The 27,284-nt window shown below is 40.6% G+C and overlaps 1 protein-coding gene and 1 long non-coding RNA gene across 2 annotated transcripts; both read left to right on the top strand.

The window, feature by feature from the left end:
• The first annotated feature begins 4,320 nt into the window (after positions 1-4,320).
• LOC117522388 (fibroblast growth factor 19-like) lies at positions 4,321-25,871 on the top strand. Its single transcript, XM_034183784.1, has 3 exons — positions 4,321-5,535; positions 5,657-5,760; positions 20,130-25,871. Exons 1-3 carry the CDS (start codon positions 5,325-5,327, stop codon positions 20,454-20,456), a joined length of 642 nt encoding a protein of 213 aa, XP_034039675.1. The 5' UTR covers positions 4,321-5,324; the 3' UTR covers positions 20,457-25,871.
• On the top strand, positions 6,862-20,006 carry LOC117522398. The gene is made up of 2 exons (XR_004564212.1): positions 6,862-6,985; positions 19,657-20,006. It is a non-coding gene; the product is annotated as an uncharacterized LOC117522398 (long non-coding RNA).
• Positions 25,872-27,284: the final 1,413 nt, after the last annotated feature.

The following is a 27,284-nucleotide window of genomic DNA, read 5'->3' as shown; positions in this document are numbered from 1 at the left end:
GGCACTTTATTAGGTACAACCTTGCAAGTACTGGGTTGGACCCCCTTTTGCCTTCAGAACTATCTTAATTCTTTGTGGCATAGATTCAACAAGGTGGTCCTCACAGATGTTGATCCATAGTGACATAACAGCGTCATGCAGTCGCCCATTCAATCAGTCGTCCATTCTCCTCTGAGATCAACAAGGCATATTTTTTCCACACAACTGCAGCTCACTAGATGTCTTTTCTTTTTTGGACTGTTCTCTGTCAGCTGTCGAGACGGCGGTATGTGAAATCCCGGTAGATCAGCAGTTTCTGAATACTCAAACCAGCCTGTCTGACACCAACAACCATGTCACATTCAAAGTCATTTAAATCCCCTTTCTTCCCCATTCTGATGCTCAATTTGAGCTTCAGCAAGTCGTCTTCCCTACATCTAGATGCATAAATGCATTGAGTTGCTGCCATGTGATTGGATGATTAGCAAGTTGTGTTAACATGCAATTGAACAGGTGTACCTAAAAAAGTGACCGGTGCATGTAACTGATAGGTACACAAGTAAACTGAAGGAATACTCCCTTATTTTTAGTTTAAAAGGGGTATACTACTGTAGAAATCTGGATCAGTTATTTTGCAAGGGTTGGTGTGCATGTCATTTGTAAGTGTGTGTGCTTCTTTTGTTGTTTTCATCTTCATAATTTTACGTCTGTTTACTATTAAACTAATGCTGCCTGGCTGTTTTTCTTCTAAAGTTCCAAAACTTTCTGACTTTCTGCTCCACATTTCATTCTCATTCACACAACTCCTCACCTTCCCACAGAGGGATTTACACAGATGTATGCTCGACACTGCCCTCTAGTGACAGAAACTGTCAGACTTTTTACCACAGGGGGTCTAAAGGTATCAGGTTGGAAAATGGAACTGTCAGTGCCACTGCACACACCCACTGTCTCTAGGAGACGGACAATTTGAAATTTCAGAACACGTGCCGAAAGATCAACTTTTAAATCTGGCTCTCAGAGTGAAATTGGAGAACATCAATATTGACATTCTATTATAGTTTAACTTGTCTGTAAATGTTAGGCAGAGTGCCGGAAGTACAGGGCAGAATGTGACAAAACGGAAAAGAAATTTGTTTGTGCATGTGGAGTAACCCACTCTCACAGATGTGTAGAGAGTCATTTGTGGACTTTACCCCACACACAAGAAAAATGCTGGTTCACTGAAGAACCACAACACACACAGCATACAATGTTGCACAAAGTTACACTACGGACACATAAAGCACTGCTCCTCCAGACGGTACTTAACTTAAAACTAAAACATCTGCTTCTACTAATACAGTTGGTATTGCTTTTGTCACTATTAAAAGCCAGCTTTACTGCTATTTGTACTCATTGTACTTCTTCCATAGTTTTAGACATCAACACCGACTGAAGCTGGACCAAAAAGAAAGATTATGTCTTAACCTTTGTTTTAACATGTTCAAAAACTATAGTGTATACATAAAGTGCATCTGGAAAAGTATTCACTGCACTTAACTTTTTCCACATTTTGTTGTTAGAGCCTTATTCCAGAATGGAGGTAAATTCATTTTTCCCCTCAAATTTTTACACACAACACACCATAATGACAACATGAAAATATTTTCACAAATTTATTAAAAACAAAAAAGTATTCACATGTACATAAGTAGATTTGCAAATCATTGTATTCTGTTTTATTTACATTTTACACAACATCCCAACCTCATTGGAACTGGGGTTGTAAATCCGTTTACTCATTCCACGCCTCTGTGTGAGTTCTGCATTTGTGTCCAGTCTGGGACCTTATATGTAGACAGGCGTGTGCTTTTCCAAATGATGTTCAGTCAACTGAATTTACCCCAGGTGGACTCCAATAAAGCTGTAGAAACATCCCAAGGATGAACACAGGATGCACCTGAGCTCAATTTTTGAGCTTCATGGCAAAGGCTGTGAATACATGTGATTTCTTAGTTGTTGTTTTTATTTGTTTGATTTTTTTTAATAAATTTGCAAACATCTATAAAAAAACTTTTTTCACATTGTCATTGTGGGACATTGTGTGTAGAATTTTGAGGAAAAAAAATAATTTCATCCATTTTGGAATAAGGCTATAACATAAAAATGTGTAAAAAGTGCAGCACTGTGAATACTTTCTGGATGCACTGTATATCGTCAAGCATATATCATGTTCTTCCAGGACAGGGGTGGTAGCCAAGTGCACTTGGTTTCAATGTGTAGGTTCCCGGTTCAAACCCCACCCCTGCCACATTTCTCCATGTGATGTGGAGTTGCGTCAGGAAGGGCATCGGGTGTGAAATGTGGAGGCCACAAGTGGGGTGGGACGACGACAAAGGAGTAGCTGAAGGAACTATATAATGTTTTTCAAAGCAGTTAATGTGTTTGTTTCCAGAGTAGATGGTTCCTGGTTCAAGATAACCTTTCCATGTTGTGTCATAATGGGTATCATTAAGATGTGTAAAAACCCTTATACAAAACAGTTTTCACACACTCCAACCTTATAACAGACAAAGAAAGATAACTCCAACTGAATCCCAACACAAGCAGAACACAAAAGGCTGAAAGGTGTAAGGCCAACTAAATTTCACTAAACTGACAACATTTAGATTCTACTAAATTCCATGCATTATAATGTAGGCTTATTTTTTAAAACATCTTATAAAATTACAGCTCATTTCAGTGAAGAGAATATATTTATCTGGGGAATTCCATAACAAATATTTTCTTTTCTTTTTAATGCAGTCTGCAGGATGACATGCGTGTGAGTGCATGCAGGAGCTTTTGAGGCCAAAAGTTACCTTTGACTGCGGGTGATGTGCATGCACGTAGCGTGCACACTGACATCAGTGATATGTCTTGTAAATCACTTCAGAGGTTTTATCAGGTTATAAAAAAGCGTGTCTTCCTCTCTAGCTTTTACATAATATATAAGAAACATGTTAGATTTACACAGAAACACAGCAGTTTTGGAGCTTTTTCCACAATGTTGGATCAGTAATCAGAGAGAGAGCAGCCAGCAGATGTCACTGTGCCTCTCTACTCCAATTGACTGTCACTGTTTGCTTCCCAACATCCTTCTGCAATTCTGGGGAAGTCCCCATGTGATCTGTCACTGTTATAGACTGTATTGGTCTCTATTGCCGCCACCGTAAGTAGTTCAAGACCATCTGTTCTTTTGAAAATTTACCCCTTCAAAGGAACCTTTTTATAATTTTTTTGTAGAGAACGTGAAGTTTGATCATGTTGGCAATGTCATACTATGAATCCCCTATAAGGCTAATCAATACAATTATGGTGGTGCCAAAGAAAATTCTTTCCATGCCTTGAATCTTAAAAAGCTTAGTGGCCATATACTTTTAAAGACAGATGAACTGCCCTTATCTTACCTTAGCCCTCCTGGATTAATGGACCAACTCTGTTTTGGTCATGTCATAAGCATATCAGTGGAAGGCCACATAGACTTCATTCAGTACTTCCTGTAACTATAGTGTCACCTCGTTTCAATCCCAGTTGCAGAAGATCTTTGGCTCACAGGCATTTCTTGAGCCTCTCTCTATGGTCCAAGAGCCTTATTCAGAATAAACCTTCAGAAATAGAGATCTCAGTGCTGTGCACAGCATTGAAAGTAGACAGCTGACAATTCATATGTAGTTCTGTAGTGTTGTGTTGATCTGGACAAAGTCCTGGCTCTCATTTTAGAATTCCATCTTGTATGACACTCCAGTGGTGAATGAGTAAGTTTTATTTTGGTGCAAAGAAACAAAGAGAAACTTTCAGTACAAAATAAAACAAAACTGATTTCTCAGTTGACCTAAGTAACCGAAAAGGCTTATATACGCCTATCCCTTTTGCCTCAGTAAAATTTACTCCTCATAACAAACGCAAAACCAGCAGTACAAGCAAAACACAAACATTTTAAGATAATCAATGAACTTAAATATGCCATCAAAACAAAATAAGCAATCGCGCACATTGTGCAATCCAAAAAATAATAGTACAAAATCAAATGGTAAATGGACTGCATTTATATAGCGCGTTTCCATCTGCATCAGACGCTCAAAGCACTTTACAAATAATGCCTCACATTCACCCCGATGTCAGGGTGCTGCCATACAAGGTACTCACTACACACTGGGCGCAACTAGGGGATTAAGGACCTTGCCCAAGGGCCCTTAGTGATTTTATGGTCAGGCTGGGATTTGAACTGAAGATCCTCTGGTCTCAAGCCCAAGGCTTGAAGCACGGCGAGACCATCACCTTCCCCAACTTAACTGTCCATACTGTAACCACAAATTATGTAGTTTTTAATAAAGTCTTTTAAAGCTGACTAGAGTACAGCATAATTTAATACGTTTGGGACAGTTGTTCCAAATGTTCACTCCTTTTAAAGAGACAAAGTGACTTTTTACAATAGTTTGTGTCCTTGGTTTATCAAATATTAATATTCCTCTCAAATTATAACTGAAGTCTTTCATTTTAAACAGATTTTAGACATGTTGAGGTAGATGTTTTTTTGCTTTGTACATAGTTTGTATTGCAATATAATCAGCTAACTAAATTTCAGAATATTTAAGCAAATAAATAATGAGTTGGTTGGATCCTGCAAAGATTTATTACTGATAATTCTTATGGCTTTCTTTTGCAATAGAAATATTGAATTAGTGTTAGTTTTATATGTGTTCCCCAAACCTCAATAAAATATGTCATATATGGAGCTATTCATGCATAATATAAAGTAATTAATGAATATTGAGAGAGGAAATCTTGAGTTTTGTGCAGAATTGCAATGGATTTTGATATTTTGGATTTAACATAATTTATGTGTTTTCCAACCTAATTTATCATCAATAATTACTCCAAGAAATTTAGTTTCATTTACAATTCCAGTTTCAGCGTCATGTATTGTTAAGCTTCTACTTGAATTCCTGGACTTATTTCCAAATATAACAATACACTTTGTTTTACCAAGATGAAGTGATAGTTTAAATTTATGTAATTCCTTCTCCACCATGTTCAAAAGCTGACTCAAATGATCCCCACTACAGAACAGTGCACTGGTTAATGATGGAATGATGGAAGGTGTGAGACCAGAGAAGGGCTTGAGTCAGGGCTCGCCTCGAGTCAACAGAGAGCTATGATCCAGTTGGACGCGGTGCAGGGGTGTGTTATGGTCAGTTTCTGGGAACTCCTTTTAGGAAAGAGGGTTATCTGCAGCTGATAAGGGCCATGTTTAAAAGGCTGGACTGATGAAACACACGTCCAGCTGAGGGGACCAGCAGCAGAGACATTACTGAGGAATCATGCTGCTTCTAGTTTTCACTCTCTGCTTTGCAAACATGCTGTTTGCTGTCGGCGTTGTTTGCCTGCCACTGCTTGACCAGGGCCCCCACATCACCCATGGCTGGGGCCAAGTGGTCCGGCTCAGGCATCTGTACGCTGCCAAGAATGGCATGCACCTGCTGATCAACGAGGACGGGCAGATCCATGGTTCTGCAGACCAGAACCTGCACAGTAAGTCAGCCATGACCAAACTCCCAAGTTAAAACAGACCTCCACAAGCTGCTTGATGGAAAGTCAAATTTGGAGAAGATTTGATGGGAGATTCATATTTTTAATGGATGTGTGACTGCAGGCTTGATGGAGATCCAGCCGGTGGGTCCAGGCTGTGTTGTCATCAAAGGAGTAGCAACGAGACGGTTTCTCTGCATCGAGCACAACGGGAGGCTTTACACGTTGGTAAGGATTTCTGTCTAAAACATTTTTTCTTAGAAACAAAATTCTGTCAGACTATTGAGGAATGAATACAGTTCACCCGCTGCTTTTGTGACAAAGGCTTTGATCACATAAATGCAGGAGGATTATCTGGAATGTGATGGTGACTTTAACCAGGCTGTTTGGCCTGAATGCCACTCATACCTTTAGAGGGTTACTAGAAAAAAAAGGCAAATATATGGCACTTTGTACAAACCTCACAAAGGATGAGAAAAGAATCTGGTCTGATGGCAGATCGCTCACCTGAATACGGGTTAATTTGCTTTGTACTGTAAACAACCAAAGACATGACAGCGGACACTGGAGTTTAATTTAACCTTTAAACAGGTTAGTCCCACTGAGATCGGGATCTCTTTTGCACGGGAGACCTGGACAATTATAAAGTTTCCAATTCACCTAACCTGCATGTCTTTAAATGTGGGAGGAAACTGGAGCACCTGGAGGAAACCCACGCATACACAGGGAGAACATGCAAAGTCCACACAGAAAGGCCACAGGCCGGAATCGCTCCCATGACCTTCTTGATGTGAGGCAACAGTGCTAACCACTAATCCATCGTGCTGCCAACTGCAGCAGACAACCAAAACAATCCTTCAAACGGTGATACAAACACGAACTTTGGTATAAATACTCCTTAGACATTACTCCTCCTTAGATATACTCCTTAGAGTGGTATATCTTTTTGTGTTTCAGATACATGGGCCAGATGTGGCTGTCAAACAGGCTGGGAGGGTCTGGCACCGTGTAGTTCCTAGCACACCTCCTCTTTTTGCATTCTTCATACGGGATGGAAATAAAGTAACGTTGGTCCAGCATGTCGATCAAAATACATTATTTTTCAAAATACTGACTGGCCACTTGAATTTTCAATCGGCGGCCAGGTAGTGGTAAATTGAAGAATTACGCAGGGGTCAAAATTTGAAAATGCTCCAAACATATTGAAATCATACTGAAAAGTATACCACAACCAAGCAGGTTGTCTGTACCACTTAAGGTGGCCAAAAGACATTTACATTGAAGCGTCAGTATACCATGGCCTACACAAAAATGTATGATAGACATCCCGGGGTGGGAGCTATAGCCAGGTATGGGTCAATGGATGATGACACATGGGTCAAAATTTAAAAATGCTCTAGGCATATTGAAAAGTATACCACATTATTTGTCTGATCATCAAGATTCCAAAAATGTATAGTTTGGACTACCTATGACTCAGTGATATGGGGTTAGGGGTAAAAACATCAAGAATTAGTGTCAAATGTTAAAAAGTTGCTCCAATTTTGGCAAAAAAATGCTGCAAATTATTGGTTGAGCAAACCAATAACTCTGTACCCCGCATGTGTCACGTAGCAGCCTCTCGTGAGCCATGACCGACCTGTCATTAGAACCTCGAATGGCTCGCTTCAGCCACTCTAAGCCACGTAGTGCTGTGATAGTGCCGTGATAACGCAGTGATGGAGCATGTTGAGGCATGGGTTTGGTCCAAACCTCCAGCCCTCCCACACCTGGTCCCTTTAAATTGTGGGTTTTCAATTCACAGCAGCATTTAAAGATTCACATTTTTTAAATGCAGTCCAAAAATAGATGCTCCAGTACAGCGGTTGTGCGCTGTGCGCCAGGCTGCTGTCCACCTGTAATGCACCAGACCAGCTAGAACCGAACCAAGGGTTCCTGGACAGCCACCTCTGTGCTCCTCACTGGCTCCGCGGCTCGCTGGTTTTGTTTCTTCTGCAGCTTTAAACACACACATCGTGATCCCACTTTTAATTTTGTTTGTCCGTTTATTTCTGCAAAATCGCTCTTTTGCGTGCGCGCAGCTGTTCTCCATTCCTGGACAGCCGCCTCTGTGCTCCTTCTCACTGGCTTCCTTTCCATCCGTGGCTTGCTGGCTTTATTTTTTCCCTGGCTTTAAACAGTCATTTTCACACCATAATCTCACTTTTAACTTTGTTTGTCCATTTATTTCTGCAAAATCGCTCTTTTGCGCGTGGTGCCGTTCTGCATACAGAATGAGGTGGCCACTTTAATTATATACAGCTGTGGATCACTTTAAAAAAGACAAACAAAAACAAATATATATATATATATATATATATATATATATATATATATATACGAGGGCTGTCAATAAAGTAACGGTCCTTTTTATTTTTTTCAAAAACTATATGGATTTCATTCATATGTTTTTACGTCAGACATGCTTGAACCCTCGTGCGCATGTGTGAGTTTTTCCACGCCTGTCGGTGACGTCATTCGCCTGTGAGCACTCCTTGTGGGAGGAGTCGTCCAGCCCCTCGTCGGAATTCCTTTGTCTGAGAAGTTGCTGAGAGACTGGCACGTTGTTTGATCAAAATTTTTTCTAAACCTGTGAGACACATCGAAGTGGACACGGTTCGAAAAATTAAGCTGGTTTTCAGTGAAAATTTTAACGGCTGATGAGAGATTTTGAGGTGATTCTGTCGCTTTAAGGACTTCCCACAGTGCGAGACGTCGCTCAGCGCTCTCAGCCGCCGTCGTCAGCCTGTTCAAGCTGAAAACCTCCACATTTCAGGCTCTATTGATCCAGGACGTCGTGAGAGAATAGAGAAGTTTCAGAAGAAGTCGGTTTCAGCATTTTATCCGGATATTCCACTGTTAAAGGAGATTTTTTTAATGAAAGACGTGCAGACGGATCCGCGCGTCGGGATGCAGCCGACGCGGTGCGGCGGCACAGGAAAAACACCTCCGTGTTGATAACCATTTGTAAAATCCAGGCGGCTTTTGATGGCTTTCAGTGGAGTGAGTATATGAGAAATTGCTTAACAGGCAGGACATGTTCCAACTTGTCCTTAAGTCTTCCAACAGAGGTGTTTTTCCTGTGGCAGAGCGTCGCGTCGGCTGCATAATTACAGAAAAACCCCAACGGCCAAAACGACCCCCTATGAGCAAGCACTTGGCGACAGTGGGAAGGAAAAACTCCCTTTTAACAGGAAGAAACCTCCAGCAGAACCAGGCTCAGGGAGGGGCAGTCTTCTGCTGGGACTGGTTGGGGCTGAGGGGAGAGAATCAGGAAAAAGACATGCTGTGGAAGACAGCAGAGATCAATCACTAATGATTAAATACAGAGTGGTGCATACAGAGCAAAAAGAGAAAGAAACACTCAGTGCATCATGGGAACCCCCCAGCAGTCTAAGTCTATAGCAGCATAACTAAGGGATGGTTCAGGGTCACCTGATCAAGCCCTAACTATAAGCTTTAGCAAAAAGGAAACTTTTAAGCCTAATCTTAAAAGTAGAGAGGGTGTCTGTCTCCCTGATCTGAATTGGGAGCTGGTTCCACAGGAGAGGAGCCTGAAAGCTGAAGGCTCTGCCTCCCATTCTACTCTTAAAAACCCTAGGAACTACAAGTAAGCCTGCAGTCTGAGAGCGAAGCACTCTATTGGGGTGATATGGTACTAAGAGGTCCCTAAGATAAGGTGGGACCTGATTATTCAAAACCTTATAAGTAAGAAGAAGAATTTTAAATTCTATTCTAGAATTAACAGGAAGCCAATGAAGAGAGGCCAATATGGGTGAAATATGCTCTCTCCTTCTAGTCCCCGTCAGTACTCTAGCTGCAGCATTTTGAATGAACTGAAGGCTCTCAGACCATGATACAAAATTCTCTGGTCTGATGTGACAAAGATTGAACTCTTTGGTGTGAATGCCAGGCGCCATGTTTGGAGGAAACCAGGCACCATCCCTACAGTGAAGGATGGTGGTGGCACCATCATGCCGTGGGGATGTTTTTCAGCAGTAGGAACTGGTAGACTAGTCAGGATTGAAGGAAAGATGAATACAGCAATGTACAGAGACATCCTGGATGAAAACCTGCTCCAGAGTGCTCTTGACCTCAGACAGGGGAGGTGATGGTCTCATACTTAAGCGTTGGGCTTCAGACCACAGGATCCTTGGTTTAAATCCCAGCCTGAACGGAAAATCGCTAAGGGCCGTTGGGCAAGGTCCTTAATCCCCTAGTTGCTCCCGGTGTGTAGTGAGTACCTTGCATGGCAGCACCCTTACATCGGGGTACATGTGAGGCATTTGATGTGTAAAGCACTTTGAGCGTCTGATGCAGATGGAAAAGCACTACATAAATGCAGTCCATTTACTGGGGCAACAGTTCATCTTTCACCAGGACAATGACCCTAAGCACACAGGCAAGATATCAAAGGAGTGGTTTCAGGACAACTCTGTGAATGTCCTTGAGTGGCCCAGCCAGAGCCCAGACCTGAATCCGATTGAACATCTCTGGAGAGATCTGAAAATGTCTGTGCACCGATGCTCCCCATCCAGCCTGAGGCAGTTTGAGAAGTGCTGCAAAGAGGAATAGACAAAACTGCCCAAAGATAGGTGCACCAAGCTTGTAGCATCATATTTATGTACAGTTGTGCTCAAACGTTTACATACCCTGGCAGAATTTTTGCTTTTTTGGCCATTTTTAAGAGAATATGAATGACAATACAAAAACTTTTTTTCACTCATTTCACTCATCAGCTTTGTATTTTGCATCACCAGTTATCCATCTTCATGACGAAGTGGTATAGAGGAGGATTTTCTTAAAAAGAAGACCTGAAAGTTTACCTACAAATTGCCAGATAGTACATCTAAGATGCAAGCCTGGATTTGATCTGTTTTGGTGAAAGAAAATCCTTCTCTGCTCTACTCCACTATGAAGCTAAGAGTAGTGATGCAAAATGCAAAGCTTGCACTGTGCACAATTTCTCCAATCACAGCCACATAAGCCTATAATGTCTTCTGGGTTGTCTGGGTGTTTTGGTGGCTTTCCTCACTCTTCTACTTCTTGCACACTCACTTGGTTTTTGAGAACTGTCTACTCCATGCAGATTTACCATAGAATGCCATATTGTTTGTATTTCTTTGTAATTTATGTAAATAAAGTCCGAAACATATTCAGTGGCAGTTTTACCACCAGAAAGCCTCGTCCACAACTACCACAAAAGACTCCAAGCTGTCGTTGATGTTAAAGGGGGAAATACACAGTATTAAGAACAGGGGTATGTAAAATTTTGATCAGGTTCATTTGGGTAGTTCTCTTGTCATTTTGATTTAAAAAGAGGAAACACAGTTGTTTGACAATAAATGGCTTCACCCAACTACTAACCATGAGTGGAAAAAAAGTTTTTGTGTTGTCATTCATATTCTCTTAAAAATGGCCAAAAAAAGCAAAAATTCTGCCAGGGTATGTAAACTTTTGAGCAAAACTGTACATATGATCTCTTAGTTTTTTTTGTTTTTTTTTTTATCAATTTTTCCTGTTCTCATTATGGGGTGTTGTGAGTAGAATTTTGAGGGGAAAAATGAATTTCAACCATTTTGGAATAAGGCTGTAACATAACAAAATGTGGAAAAAGTGAAGTGCTGAATACTTTCCGGATGCACTGTAAATAAGTCAGTACTTTATTTAAAAAATGTAGAGATGTTACAAAGTGCCTCAAAGAGAAGATAAAAATAGAAACATACATCATCAAAGGCATTAGGGAGCTGATCCCAACCTTGCATATTCTGAACAAACATCAATCAATCAATCAATTTTTTTTTTATATAGCGCCAAATCACAACAAACAGTTGCTCCAAGGCGCTTTATATTGTAAGGCAAGGCCATACAATAATTACGTAAAACCCCAACGGTCAAAAGACCCCCTGTGAGCAAGCACTTGGCTACAGTGGGAAGGAAAAACTCCCTTTTAACAGGAAGAAACCTCCAGCAGAACCAGGCTCAGGGAGGGGCAGTCTTCTGCTGGGACTGGTTGGGGCTGAGGGAGAGAACCAGGAAAAAGACATGCTGTGGAGGGGAGCAGAGATCAATCACTAATGATTAAATGCAGAGTGGTGCATACAGAGCAAAAAGAGAAAGAAACAGTGCATCATGGGAACCCCCCAGCAGTCTAAGTCTATAGCAGCATAACTAAGGGATGGTTCAGGATCACCTGATCCAGCCCTAACTATAAGCTTTAGCAAAAAGGAAAGTTTTAAGCCTAATCCTAAAAGTAGAGAGGGTGTCTGTCTCCCTGATCCGAATTGGGAGTTGGTTCCACAGGAGAGGAGCCTGAAAGCTGAAGGCTCTGCCTCCCATTCTACTCTTACAAACCCTAGGAACTACAAGTAAGCCTGCAGTCTGAGAGCGAAGCGCTCTATTGGGGTGATATGGTACTACGAGGTCCCTAAGATAAGATGGGACCTGATTATTCAAAACCTTATAAGTAAGAAGAAGAATTTTAAATTCTATTCTAGAATTAACAGGAAGCCAATGAAGAGAGGCCAATATGGGTGAGATATGCTCTCTCCTTCTAGTCCCCGTTAGTACTCTAGCTGCAGCATTTTGAATTAACTGAAGGCTTTTCAGGGAACTTTTAGGACAACCTGATAATAATGAATTACAATAGTCCAGCCTAGAGGAAATAAATGCATGAATTAGTTTTTCAGCATCACTCTGAGACAAGACCTTTCTAATTTTAGAGATATTGCATAAATGCAAAAAAGCAGTCCTACATATTTGTTTAATATGCGCTTTGAATGACATATCCTGACCAAAAATGACTCCAAGATTTCTCACAGTATTACTAGAGGTCAGGGTAATGCCATCCAGAGTAAGGATTTGGTTAGACACCATGTTTCTAAGATTTGTGGGGCCAAGTACAATAACTTCAGTTTTATCTGAGTTTAAAAGCAGGAAATTAGAGGTCATCCATGTCTTTATGTCTGTAAGACAATCCTGCAGTTTAGCTAATTGGTGTGTGTCCTCTGGCTTCATGGATAGATAAAGCTGGGTATCATCTGCGTAACAATGAAAATTTAAGCAATACCGTCTAATAATACTGCCTAAGGGAAGCATGTATAAAGTGAATAAAATTGGTCCTAGCACAGAACCTTGTGGAGCTCCATAATTAACCTTAGTCTGTGAAGAAGATTCCCCATTTACATGAACAAATTGTAATCTATTAGACAAATATGATTCAAACCACCGCAGCGCAGTGCCTTTAATACCTATGGCATGCTCTAATCTCTGTAATAAAATTTCATGGTCAACAGTATCAAAAGCAGCACTGAGGTCTAACAGAACAAGCACAGAGATGAGTCCACTGTCTGAGGCCATAAGAAGATCATTTGTAACCTTCACTAATGCTGTTTCTGTACTATGATGAATTCTAAAACCTGACTGAAACTCTTCAAATAGACCATTCCTCTGCAGATGATCAGTTTAGCTGTTTTACAACTACCCTTTCAAGACTTTTTGAGAGAAAAGGAAGGTTGGAGATTGGCCTATAATTAGCTAAGATAGCTGGGTCAAGTGATGGCTTTTTAAGTAATGGTTTAATTACTGCCACCTTAAAAGCCTGTGGTACATAGCCAACTAACAAAGATAGATTGATCATATTTAAGATCGAAGCATTAAATAATGGTAGGGCTTCCTTGAGCAGCCTGGTAGGAATGGGGTCTAATAGACATGTTGATGGTTTGGATGAAGTAACTAATGAAAATAACTCAGACAGAACAATCTGAGAGAAAGAGTCTAACCAAATACCGGCATCACTGAAAGCAGCCAAAGATAACGATACGTCTTTGGGATGGTTATGAGTAATTTTTTCTCTAATAGTTAAAATTTTGTTAGCAAAGAAAGTCATGAAGTCATTACTAGTTAAAGTTAATGGAATACTCAGCTCAATAGAGCTCTGACTCTTTGTCAGCCTGGCTACAGTGCTGAAAAGAAACCTGGGGTTGTTCTTATTTTCTTCAATTAGTGATGAGTAGAAAGATGTCCTAGCTTTACGGAGGGCTTTTTTATAGAGCAACAGACTCTTTTTCAAGGCTAAATGAAGATCTTCTAAATTAGTGAGACGCCATTTCCTCTCCAACTTACGGGTTATCTGCTTTAAGCTATGAGTTTGTGAGTTATACCACGGAGTCAGGCACTTCTGATTTAAAGCTCTCTTTTTCAGAGGAGCTACAGCATCCAAAGTTGTCTTCAATGAGGATGTAAAACTACATCCTGTTATGATTTCATCATGACACCAAGTATTGGTGGTGGAGATGCAGCAGAAAGCATGTTTTTTTACACCATTGTTTTTACTTACCTTGATGTTTGGCTCATCCTTTCGAAAAGTTAACCACCTTGAGATATCAGCCAAAGCAATGTTCCCACACAGTTTGATGAAAATCCATGTAACTGGTTTTTAATGATCTTGTTCACAGGCAGATAGACACTCACATACACACAGGACTGATTACAATACCCTGCTTTTCTGCTTCATTGGTGCACAGGGGAACAAAAGAGAGAGTAAAATTAGGTATAAGAATGACATAAGGACAAGTTGTTTCTTTTAAAATGTGTCCAGTGCTGTCAGGTCTTAAAACTCACAGGTCTAAAGTTTAGGAGCAACAACCTTTAGTTTTGTACCTCATTCTGGGAATAACAAGCAGAACCCTGATCAGAAGACCGTAGAGGTCAGCTGGGAACATCCACCTGCAGATCTGCAGATGTTGGCAGGACCCTGACCCTAGAGAGGCTCATAGGTGATCACAAGGACTTTAAACTCAATTCTGAAATTAATGTGGAGCCAGTGAGGAGCAGTCAGTGTCACACATAAACATATAGAGGACCTGGTAAAACATTTAGCAGGAAGGTTTTGGACAACTTGAAGATGATGCAAAGATGTTTTGCTGAGGCAGTTGAGGAGGGAATTACAATGACCAAGATGGGACACCAAAAAAAGTAATAATAATTATAATAATTCCATCTCTGATTTTGACACAGTGTGTCTTAGCTTGGTGATGGGCCTGAGGTGATGGTCTAGTAGTTAAGTGGTGGGCTTGAAACCAGAGTATCCTTGGTTCAAGCCCTCATCTGGCTGGAAAATTACTAACGGCCCTTGTGCAAGGTCCAAACTCCCCAAGTTGCTCAAAGTGTGTGGTTGACTGCCTTGCAAGGCAGCACCCTGACATTGGTGTGTCTGTGTGAATGGATGAATGTGCAGCATAATTTTAAAGCGCTTTAAGTTTCTGATTCAGATGGAGAAGTGGTGTATACATTGAGTCCATTTACTTTACAATATTTCTCAGCTACACCCAAGAGCAAATAAAACAACATGGTCCAGAGTTAGAATGTGGCCCATGTAGGACCCTAGATTACTATAGATGAATGAACTGAGACACCTGAGACCATCAAATATCTTAAGGATAACACCAGGAGGGGTATAAATTAAAATAATAATAATAAAAAAAATTCCACCTTTACATTGCAAGAAATGTGCAGCCATCCAGTATTTTATGACGTGTAGACAGGTAAGTAAGATTTTAAGTGTGACTGTTTTTAGATTTTAATGAGACATACATATAATTGAATATCATCTGCATACCAGTTACAGAAAATTCCTTTAAAATGGCTAGTTAGCTGTCTAAGGGGAAGCAACTGGCTGAACAAAATAGGACCACTGACTGAACCTTGGGGTGCACCACAAATCAGATGACAGTGTAAAACTGCCAACAGAAAATCTTGAGAGTCCAGAGAAGAACGACTGCAAGGCTGACCCAGAGATACCCATCTATCCATCCATAATCTATATCCACTTACTCCAATTAAGGATCATGGGCTGGAGGCTCCTATCCCAGCATTCATATGGAGTGAGGCAGGGTAAACCCTGGACAGGACGCCAGTCTGTCGCAGTGCCCAGGGATACCCACCCACAGCTAAAGCTTATCAGTCAAAATACTGTGATTGTGATGTGATGTGTATCAAAAGCAATTCTGAGAGACTGGACATTTAAACTAATCACTGATCTGCTATAAATCGACTTACCAGGATTCTCTATAGACCAGAAGTATTATATGTTGCAATATTCTACTTTGCATATATTTTGAGCCCAGTTCACCAGGTTCAAAGTTAGCCAAATATTGGTGTTTTATTGTTGCTCAGATCATCAAAGAAAACTATGGCTCAATTATTAAAACCTGCAAACATAGCCGCAAGCTAGTCTGAGGCAAAAATCTGTATTATTACACTTGTTGTTTCAGAGCAGAATTAATTGAGACCATTTTGCCAAGGTACATAACCCCCCCATTTAGGGGAGGTGATGCTCTCGTGGTTAAGCGTTGGGCTTGAGACAAGAAGAGCCTCTGTTCAAATCCCAGCCTGACTGGAAAATCACTAAGGGCCCTTGGGCAAGGTCCTTAAACCCCTATTGCTCCCGGTGTGTCGTGATCACCTTGTATGGCAGCACCCTGACATCAGGGTGAATGTGAGACATTATTTGTAAAGCGCTTTGAGCGTCTGATGCAGATGGAAAAGCGCTATATAAATGCAGCCCATTTACCCCAACAATAAATTTTGTCCACAATCTGCAAAACCAACCAGGAAAGAAAATATAATATTATATAATATAATAATATAGACAGATATATTTAAAATAAATGCAGCTGATGAATTTTCACTGAGATATTTGATATCACACGTAGTTTACCACATACATAATTTTAAAATACCCTGTGTAATTTTTGTTTTTAGCTATTCACAATGACATACAATGCAATTTATCAAACACTATGATGTAAATATGTCTATATAAAGTATGCACAATATATATAATGTTTTTTAATGATATCAACCCCCCCCCCCCCCAAAAAAAAGAAACAGAGCCTTCGTTTTTAAAATTAGCACCAAAAAAATACATGATAAATCCCTATGTCATGGTCTAAATTTAATAGCTAAACACAAGAATAATAAAAGAAATACTGAACTGCATAAGTGCACACATACTATACTCAACAAAAATATAAACGCAACACTTTTGGTTTTGCTCCCATTTTGTATGAGATGAACTCAAAGATCTAAAACTTTTTCCACATACACAATATCACCATTTCCCTCAAATATTGTTCACAAAACAGTCTAAATCTGTGATAGTGAGCACTTCTCCTTTGCTGAGATAATCCATCCCACCTCACAGGTGTGCCATATCAAGATGCTGATTAGACACCATGATTAGTGCACAGGTGTGCCTTAGACTGCCCACAATAAAAGGCCACTCTGAAAAGTGCAGTTTTGTTTTATTGGGGGGGGGGATACCAGTCAGTATCTGGTGTGACCACCATTTGCCTCATGCAGTGTAACACATCTCCTTCGCATCATCCGTGACGAGAACTCCTCTCCAACGTGCCAAACACCAGCGAATGTGAGCATTTGCCCACTCAAGTCGGTTACGACGATGAACTGGAGTCAGGTCGAGACCCCGATGAGGACGACGAGCATGCAGATGAGCTTCCCTGAGACGGTTTCTGACAGTTTGTGCAGAAATTCTTTGGTTATGCAAACCGATTGTTTCAGCAGCAGTCTGAGTGGCTGGTCTCAGACGATCTTGGAGGTGAACATGCTGGATGTGGAGGTCCTGGGCTGGTGTGGTTACACATGGTCTGCAGTTGTGAGGCTGGTTGGATGTACTGCCAAATTCTCTGAAACGCCTTTGGAGACGGCTTATGGTAGAGAAATGAACATTCAATACGCGAGCAACAGCTCTGGATGACATTCCTGCTGTCAGCATGCCAATTGCACGCTCCCTCAAATCTTGCGACATCTGTGGCATTGTGCTGTGTGATAAAACTGCACCTTTCAGAGTGGCCTTTTATTGTGGACAGTCTAAGGCACACCTGTGCACTAATCATGGTGTCTAATCAGCATCTTGATATGGCACACCTGTGAGGTGGGATGGATTATCTCAGCAAAGGAGAAGTGCTCACTATCACAGATTTAGACTGGTTTGTGAACAATATTTGAGGGAAATAGTGATATTGTGTATGTGGAAAAAGTTTTAGATCTTTGAGTTCATCTCATACAAAATGGGAGCAAAACCAAAAGTGTTGCGTTTATATTTTTGTTGAGTGTATATTTGGTGGCTTCCCTCACACATCTCTACACACACACACACACACACACACACACACACATTTTTTAAATGATTTAAATAACTAAACATTTTGAAACTTACCTTGTATCTCAAAATCTCATCTGGCCACAAAAAATGATTTAGTTGTGTTTCATTACATACTTACACACTGAATTATTTTATATTTTACTAAATTTAGATCATATTGTAGAGATTTGTTTTCTAGATTAAATAAAATACCATTTTTTAAAGATTGTTGTAAAGAAGCAGGATTTTGTTTGAGTTTGCAAGTCATGTGCAACAACTGATGGTTGGGTGTATTTTTTTTTATAACCAGTACATATAATAATAATAATAACAAAAATAATGATAATAATAGCCTTTATTTAACCAGGTAGAATTCTGTTGAGATCGAAACCTTTTACAAAGATGACCTGGCCAAGAAAGGCAGCAGCACACATCATAGTGGACAGGTTAACATCAACATGAGAATGTTGGTGATAAATAAAATACAATCAACTTGGTCATAAAAACATTGCACATTAAGTAAATCTCAAACAGATTTGGATTAGAAACATAGGTATTGAGCAAAAGAATTCTTCACAATCTCGTAAAATAGACCGCAAGGTGTTCAAGGAGGTCAGTCTGCAGGTTGAATAGAAAAGGAAGAAAAAATGATTTGTGAAAAAATTTTCACAATTTTTACAATAATTCATAATTATTTATATAAACTAATTCCATAATATGGTCTGCATTTATATGTTTTTGGCTATTTTAGTTCTACCAGTTGATAGACCAAAGTCACAAATTATTGAAAACATTACATGCAGACTCGTCATGATTACTACCGTAAATAAAAAGCCGCAAAAGTTTAAAGATGTTGAACATTGCAGTGATGTTTTTCTGAGTGTTTTGTTTGAACACATATATTGGCTATTGGCTATGACACCCAAAAGATTATGCAAAAGATTTTTACACACACACACGTGGCCAACATACGTTTTTCGTGCGTTATCAGCCACTTTAGTGATTCCACTCAGTCATTCACCCAAGCAGTCAGTCGGTTCACCAACCTTTGTCCGGTGCGGTGCAGGACAGGATGTTTGCAAAGTGAAAACCTGAATGAAAAGACCTGGCAGCGAGAGCAACAACCTTGACCTGAGCCCGGCTCTTTGTGGCCAAGGCAAACAGCTCACGAACAACTTACAGCGAACCATTTACGTATGTTTGTTTGATGAAAGAGGCCGTTATCTGTGGGCACGCCATCCCAATCCAAACACTGCCATTTTAATTCCACGGTCCAGGATTACGCTTGGAGTTTGACTCTAATCTGATCCCTGTAACAACAAACAACTCCCCTGGACTTTTCTGCTGGGTAAGCGGCTACGATCTCCATCTGGTGCAAATATTCAAACTTTACACACTCAAACAAGGCTTTAGGCTCTCTATTGCTCTGCTTTGGTTATTTTTAGGTGACTCAGCAGTCTGTGAAATCTTTTAAAACTTTATTTCTAGCAGAAGAGAGTCTGCTTGGAACAGCCGTGTGGTGTCACTGAACCATATCTTACTGTAAATGACAGCTATAAAGTGATTTACCCCTTTAATGTTTTTTATGACATTTGCAGTCATGCACGGCTGGTCTTGCATGTGCACAAACACGTCCACTGGGTGGCAGTGTCTTCATATCATGTCCAGATGATTGCAGCGACCCAAGATTCATGAAAACTTTATCGTGGTGCAGCTTAGGTCAGACTTCCATATCAATTGGGCATTTTGTGATAAAGCATAGAATTTGGGACACTTATAGCCAAAGGTCTTCCAAATAAAACTGGATCTTAACTCATGAGTTTTCAGTATGTCACCCATGGCAGCCATTTTACAAAATAAAAATTGAAAAATGCTCCAATCATATTGATAAATTGTCTGATCCTAAAGACTCTAAAAAGGTATAGTTTGGACTGTCTATGTCTGAATGTTATGGATTTATGAGGTAAAAACAGCAAGAATGGTGACAAAGGTCAGTTTCAGTTTGTACAGGGGTCAAAAATTAATGTTGCTTCAATTTTGGTTAAAAGTGATGCAAATGTATTGGTTTAGTTCATACGGTTTTGTGGCTGTGGTGATACACTGCACAGATCCATGCTGCCAGACCTGAACTGACATGACCTACTTGAAAAAGTACTCTGGAGGAGCTCCAGCTGGGGCACTTTGACCAAATGAGTCCACAGAGAGCTGATGGTGTGTCCTCACTGAATACAGCAGCACTGCAAGAAAGTTCTGTCACGTGATACAAATGCTGAATTACAAGAAAAAAAAATTCACAACCAAAATAAAATAAAGGTGGTTAACATGTAGTGTGCTGCTTTGTTCAGCAGCTCTGCAGAGTGTTTGATGCATTTGTCCCTCCTGCCTTCCACAGTCCTCCTACAACACGGACGAGTGCACCTTCAGAGAGCAAATCTTACCTGATGGCTACAACACCTACAGCTCTGTCAAATACGGAGTCCTGCTGAGTCTGGGGAGCCACCGGCAGAGGCTGCAGGGCCGAGACCAGGATGTTCCAGCTCTGGCACAGTTCCTCCCCAGGATCAGCACCTTGGATCTGGGTTCAACCCCTGGACTGGAGGTCCAACAGCAGCCTGAGCCAACCACAGCACAGGTGTATAATGAAGAAGCTGTGGACATGTTGGACTCCTTTGGAAAACTCTCGCAGATCATTCAAAGTCCAAGTTTTAACAAGAGATGAGACAGCAGCAGCACCAGACACACCTGGAACCATTTGGACCCTGGTTCTTTGTCTGAGGCATGAAACCATGCACTCCGGTCTGCATGTGGCAGATCTACAGCTCTACTAGACCAGAACCTGTTCAGCTCAAGCCAGGGATGAACTGCACATGGAGCGTGCTGCAAACCTGGAACAGTTTTTCCTGCTCCAGAATGCTGCTCCAGCAAGCTGTTTGACTGGACGAGGGTGAGCAGCGTATGAGTGGAGGAATGATAAAATGGAAAAACAATACTTGGACCCTCTGCAGGATGGAGGGAAAAAAAAACAGACATTTTGATACAGTGTTCATTGAACACAAGAAGAATGTTTGGACGCAGAGATGATGTGAGGGAAGAGAATTTAAAAAGACCTGCTGGAGGATCTGGATTCATTTACAAAAATATTCTTCAGTAAACTCACCTTGCAAAGGTTTTCTTGACTACTAACAAAGTACTGTTGGATTTATTTGGTGAACAAAATAGAGCAGTTTATGTCTGCATTTATACATATAAAGTAAAAAACTTTCATCTTTGACACAGAGTGATTTTTTTTTTTTTTTGAAGTAGCTGTATAAGATTCAACATTCAGTAACTACAATTAATTTCAATGCAATATCATTCATTTTAAAGTGCAGATTGTGCAACAACTGCGCCATTTCTGTTCTTGGAAAAAAAAATTATATAATGGATAAAATGTCAACGATATGGCAACAAAATACACCACACTGACATCAGCCATTAAAAACACCCAGTGGTAGTGCCAAGGGGGGGCTTAAGCCCCCCCCAATAAATCTGCCAAAAATGTGAATAGCGACTGACATATTTGTGGATCTCAACTGCAGTTTTACGCTGAGAATTTCTCAATATTGCATAACAAGTGATGAATGCAATCATTCTAAATGTTGTGTGTGTGCGCATTGATACCACATTTTAGAGGTATCACCTTGGTATTTATAAAGCAATTTACTATATATTGTTCATTTCAATGACATTTTGTGGAGCCCCCCCAACAAAAATTTCCTGGCACCACCACTGAAAACACCTCAATCTCACGTGTTTCACTGAAGTCTGATTCTCTTCTGATATATACAGTCAGGTCCATAAGTACATGGACAGTGACTTTTAAAAAAAAATCCTGTACACTGCCAGCATAAAGTCAAAAAGATACAATCAAGATGTATTTGTAGTGCTGACTTTGTTTTAGCTCAAGGGGACGAACCAAAATATCACATTTAGCATTTTGGAATTAGTTATTTTTGTACACACTGCCTCATTTTCAGAGCCTGTAATGGGCTCTGAAAATGAATGTAAAAGTAATATGTATGAAAAATGATCATCGCATTTAGTAAAAAGTGCAAGTATCATTTTTATAAGAATCATCACTTTTATAGCCAGTTTTCTTGAGACAACTCAGGGGATGGCTACATAAACACTTCCAATTAACTGAATGTGTTGAACTTAATTTACACCAATCATTAGAAATACAAAATGCAAAAAAAGGAGACGAGTGAGGGAAGCTACCAAGACACAGAGGCAGCTGAAGAAGTTATAGGCTTGTGGCTGTGACTGGAGAAATTCTTTACGGTGCACCAGTCTGTCACATCACTATTCTCAATTTCATGGTGGAGTGGAACAGAGAAGAATCTGTTCATAAGAAAACAGAACCTGTAGCTGAAATTTCACATCTTTTAAACAAAACCATTCTCTGTGCCACTCCACCATGAGTGGAGTGGCACAGTGGCTTCCTTGAAATGGGAGCAGCTGGAACAGTTTTATAGGTGGAGGCCATTGACATTTTTACCACCCTCAACTTTTCTGATTGATTTTTCACTAGTTTGCATTTCGATAGGGTCAGGGTCTCTGCTGGTAGCATGGTGCCGTACATGGAGCTTACACAGGTCAGACAGGTAGTCCTACTCCTCCAGGATGGCACAGCAATACGTGCCATTGGCAGAAGTTTTGCTGTGTCTCCCAGCACAGCCCCAAGCTCACAGAGGAGATTCCAAGAGACAGCCAGTTACTATAGGACAGCTAGACAGGGCGGTAGAAGGTCCTTAACCAATCAACAGGATGGGTATCTGTTCCTTTGTGCAAGGAGGAACAGGATGAACACTGCTGCAGCGCTACAAATTCCCAGCAGGCCACTGGTGTGAATGTCTCGGACCAAAAAAAAAAAAAAAAAAAATCATAGGGGGTGGTCTGAGGGCCCAGCGTCCTGTAGTGGGCCGTTCTCACTAGCTGGCACCATGGAGCTCGAATGCCATAGAACACCAGCATTGGCAGGTCCACCAGTGGCGCCGTCCTTTTCAGAGATGAGAGCAGGTTCAACCTGAGCCCATGTGACAGACGTGAAAGAGTCTGGAGAGGCCACGGACAACGTTATGCTGCCTGGAACATCATTTAGCACGACCGGTTTGGTTTGGTGGTGGGTGCCTGGAAGGCTGGACAGACCTCTACAGGCTACACAAAACGCTGACTGCTATTAGGTATTGAGATGAAATCCTTGCACCTATTGTCAGACCTTATGCTGGTGCAGCGGGTCCTGGGTTCCTCCTGGTGCAGGGCAATGCGGCAAGAGTGTGTAAGTTCCTGGAGGATGAAGGAACAGATACCAGTGACTGATCCCCCATGCTCACCTGATCTAAATCCAACAGAACACCTCCAGGACATTATGTTTCGGTCCATTCGTCCCCAACACATTACCTAGTCCATGTCAGGAAAGACAGCCAGCATAACATCCCCCACCACCATTGAGATTTGAAGCACTTTGAAAGTGTTCCTTTGAGCAGGTCATTTTTTCCAGAATTTGTGTCCTTGGTGGCGGTTTGCACTCTCCAGGTGCCACCTTCTTTAAATTATGTGATTAAAAATAAGTTTGACTGACAAAGTTTAAGACTTTAAATGCCATTTTCACTAAATAATAGAGCATAGATTTTAGTTCATACATTTCTTAAACTGTCAGAGGTGATAAAAAAAAGATGCTGGTCTTAGACATGATCTGTGAATGCCTTTATGTGTACAGCACAGCGACCTCTCGTGGATTAAACATGATTTTACTTGGACAGAGGAAGTTTGTTTTTTTAACTCGGTCTGAGATCATATGACAGGTTAAAAAAAAAGGTGAAAAATTCTCAAAATAAACACACGTGACCAGTCAATGTAGTCAAAATTTATTCATAAAATCAGCTTTAATAACATGTCAATATAAAAAAAGATCAGATCACAGTTAAAATACCAACCAGCAGGCAGAGTGATTTCCCTCTTAAAGGTTTCTCCTTAATTTTTTCTGTAAACTACAAACCATCCCCAGACTCAAACATACATCTGATCACACAAAAAATTTATAGAAATCACGTCCATCGTCCCTATAAAGTAGTTTATTTTCTTGTACTTTCAACTAAACACCTTTGATGCATAAATATCACAAAACCTTGTACCCAAAATGACAGGTAATTAAAAAAAAAATTAAAACGATTTGTTGCAGCAGCACATACTTTGTAGATGTTTAAAGCTCCAACCATATGTTCCAGCTACAGATGACTGGTGGAAAGTGAGACAGTTAAAATAATGTAGAAAACTGAACGGGCTGGCAATGCCTGCGGAGTTGTGCACTGTGAAGTTATTGCTGCGTTTACATGAATGAGCTCAGACTGTCCACACAAATACGGACAAAACTGCTTATAAATGTATTGCGGTCACACTCGTTAGTTTCTCTACACCTACAGCTCGCTGCATCCCAAACACGACAGCGTCAAACCGTTCTACCGCAGATGGTCCTGCTCACAATGACCGGCTCCCCGAAACTCAAAGTACACAATTTAATACCACCAGGAATACAAATTAAAGAATACTTAAAATGACAAAACTTACTAAGATGTGAAATTTCAACCGGTTTGCCAGAAGGCACATGGGAGACTTGAGCCTAGAACTGATCCAACTTTTTTGTCCTCTTGTGTTCCACTCGAACATGAAGCTCTACATCGGGTGATGTAACAGACACACTTTGTACTGAAGTCCCTCCAATCACAGCTCATTCAGGGTTGTCTTGGTGGCTTCCCTCACTACTCTCCTCGAATCACTTTTGAGAACTGCCTCCTTCAGACATACATATCTTATGGTTTGTATTTTCTTTTAAATGGATGGAAATTTAGTGCAAGACATATTTAGCTACTTGGAAGTGTTCATGTATCCATCCCCTTCATCCCCTCATTAAAAAATCTGATGATACAAAGCTGGACACTTTGTAATCTCCCCCCCACCCCGACAACATATTTGAAATTTTGTACTTCAAAAACAGGGTTGCCTGTACTCCAGTGCAGGACCGTGTATACCGTCAGCGTCTCTCAACAGTGGACATTAAATTTGCCAGCTGAGAACATTAAACATGAATGCGAGATGAGACAAACCTGCTAAACATCACAAACGGCAAAGTTCAGACTAATGCAACAACAGCTACTAAGTCACATCTCCTGCTCACACTCGAATACTAAAATTAAGGTTTTAAACATACACACACAGACAAGATGGTTATCCAATAACAATGTATACGGTGACCAATTTCCACATATTGGGCATGCTCAAACATTCAGTTGTGAGGAAGGAAAAAAAAATTAAGTTACAAGAAACAACCGAGAAACAGTACAAATCCATCACTCCAGGACGTTAGCGTTTTTAGATGTGAGACATGGTCACATGTCCCTACTGATTTAAAATCTGGTTACATTGTTTTGGTTACATAATGTTCCGTAGACCTGACGGCCACCTGCTGATAGACTGATGATGGATTAGGAGCAGGTGTGGTTGGCAGTAAGACAGACTGTTTTCACTCAGAAATACACTAAATCAAGCAAGAGCACAAAGGGTTACTTTCTGGTTGCCTTTGGTTAGGTTTTAAAATCAGTTCAAAAGTGCGCAGACAGCACAGAGAGCAGTTTGGTCAATCGGATGAGGAGTTCTTAAGATATCTTCCTTATATGCATACGTAAAAACCGCTGGAGAGACTACAGTGTTCACGACATCTACACAGACCTATGGACAGGACTGCTAAGAACATAGTCCCTTCTTATTGTGTCTCTGTGTGGAGCTTTGTAGTCACGCATAGCTTGAAATCAGTTTGCCAGTTTCTTTCATTTCCAAACTCACTAAGCAAACACTATGAGCTCAGAGTGCAGAGTGACAACTTTAATTTGTGGGTTTGAGATGCTTTCAGTTGTCACAGATGTCTTGGTGGCACCGTACCGTCTTGTGCACCGTACAATCGCTTCCATTTTTGTGTTTTGTGTTCATGCATTCTAAAACCTTCACTTGTCTGGAACATTTTTGCAGCAGCAGCCCTCCTACCTCTTGGTACTTGGGCATTTAGTGGTTTGCACAGGTGATACTGAAGCCGAATGTGCGGCCACGCCGAAGGAAAAAACCTTCAAAGTACTGCTAGAGCTAACAAAATGTAAATAATGAAGCTGGCGTAGACTAAAAACTAGAGCCCGACCGATATATCGGCTGGCCGATATTATCGGACGATATAAGCCCTTTTCAAAGTACTCACTATCGGCCGAAATTTTGCCGATAGAATGCGGATAATTTCTCAAACAGAACAGTTACTGAAATAATGTTTGTCGGCAATGTAAAATGTCCTTGCACCATTTGTCCAGTAGATGGAGCTCTGACTCAATTCAACTAAGATCTGCTTACACCCCTGCATAAATGTGTTCATCACCGGCCCCAGCAGTTTGCCTTCACACTGCACTAATCAGCTGACAAAAGCATACAAGTAAGTTTATAAGGATGTTGTTTGTAATAACTTTGCAATTACATTCACCCCACATTTCTCCTGTTTCAGTTCAACTTAGTTTGATTAACTCAGTTTATGTAGTAATGTGTCAAATGTGCTTCATTGCGTCTGTCACGCTTTTTATTAAGCCCACGTTATGTAGACCTTATTTCTAGCATGAAAAAGTTTTGTTTACTGCTAAGAGGTTGAAACATTCAGATTCACTGGTCGTCCGGAAGGGTTCTGGGAATTACTGCCGTTCTACATTAACCCTCTGGGGCCGATGCCGTCGCATACGACGGCTGGGACCAAGCTTTACTAAATTGTAAATAACTTTTTAATGATATGAGATAGAAACTTTTTTTTTTTTTTTTGCTGAAAAGTTAACTCCGTTGGCCATCTTGGTACTCCTCATAGAAGATGTGTGACGATGTGCGCAATGTGAGTGTCCAATTGGAATTGGTTCTCCATCACATGGTTTTCCAAAATCCAATCGTAGGGCAGATTTACCTCACATGATATGGCAAAGATCATTTTCAGGAGTGATATCTTATTAGTTGGCCCGTTTGAATAGCCCTCTAACTGCTCCAATTGCATTTTTTTTTTTTTACTTGAAAATTCTTCTGTTATAAAGTTAATCAATATGAGGACAAAGCTTCAGCTTTTAGCTCATACCTTTTTTGTTAAGGGTCCAAAAAAGAACATTTTATTCATTTAAAAAAATAATAGTATCTAGTTATCGGCATCGGCCTCAAAAAATCTATATCGGTCGGGCTCTACTAAAAACACATCCATAATAACACATATGGCCATGTTGTGACATCTTCTACAAGTCAAAGAAGAAAAAATAAAAGCTCTTAGCCTGTTCAAGAATTTTATACAATGCCCCAAAAAAGTAACACACACACACACACACACACACACACACACACACACACACACACACACACACACACACACACACACACACACACACACACACACACACACACACACACAAAACCCAGAATAAAATATTGTTTTGTGACATCAAATCAATAA

The sequence above is a fragment of the Thalassophryne amazonica genome, chromosome 2 (assembly GCF_902500255.1).
Source record: "Thalassophryne amazonica chromosome 2, fThaAma1.1, whole genome shotgun sequence".
NCBI classification, from domain to species: domain Eukaryota; kingdom Metazoa; phylum Chordata; class Actinopteri; order Batrachoidiformes; family Batrachoididae; genus Thalassophryne; species Thalassophryne amazonica.
The sequence above is the reverse complement of the archived record's forward strand: the minus strand, read 5'-3'. Positions and strand labels throughout refer to the sequence as shown.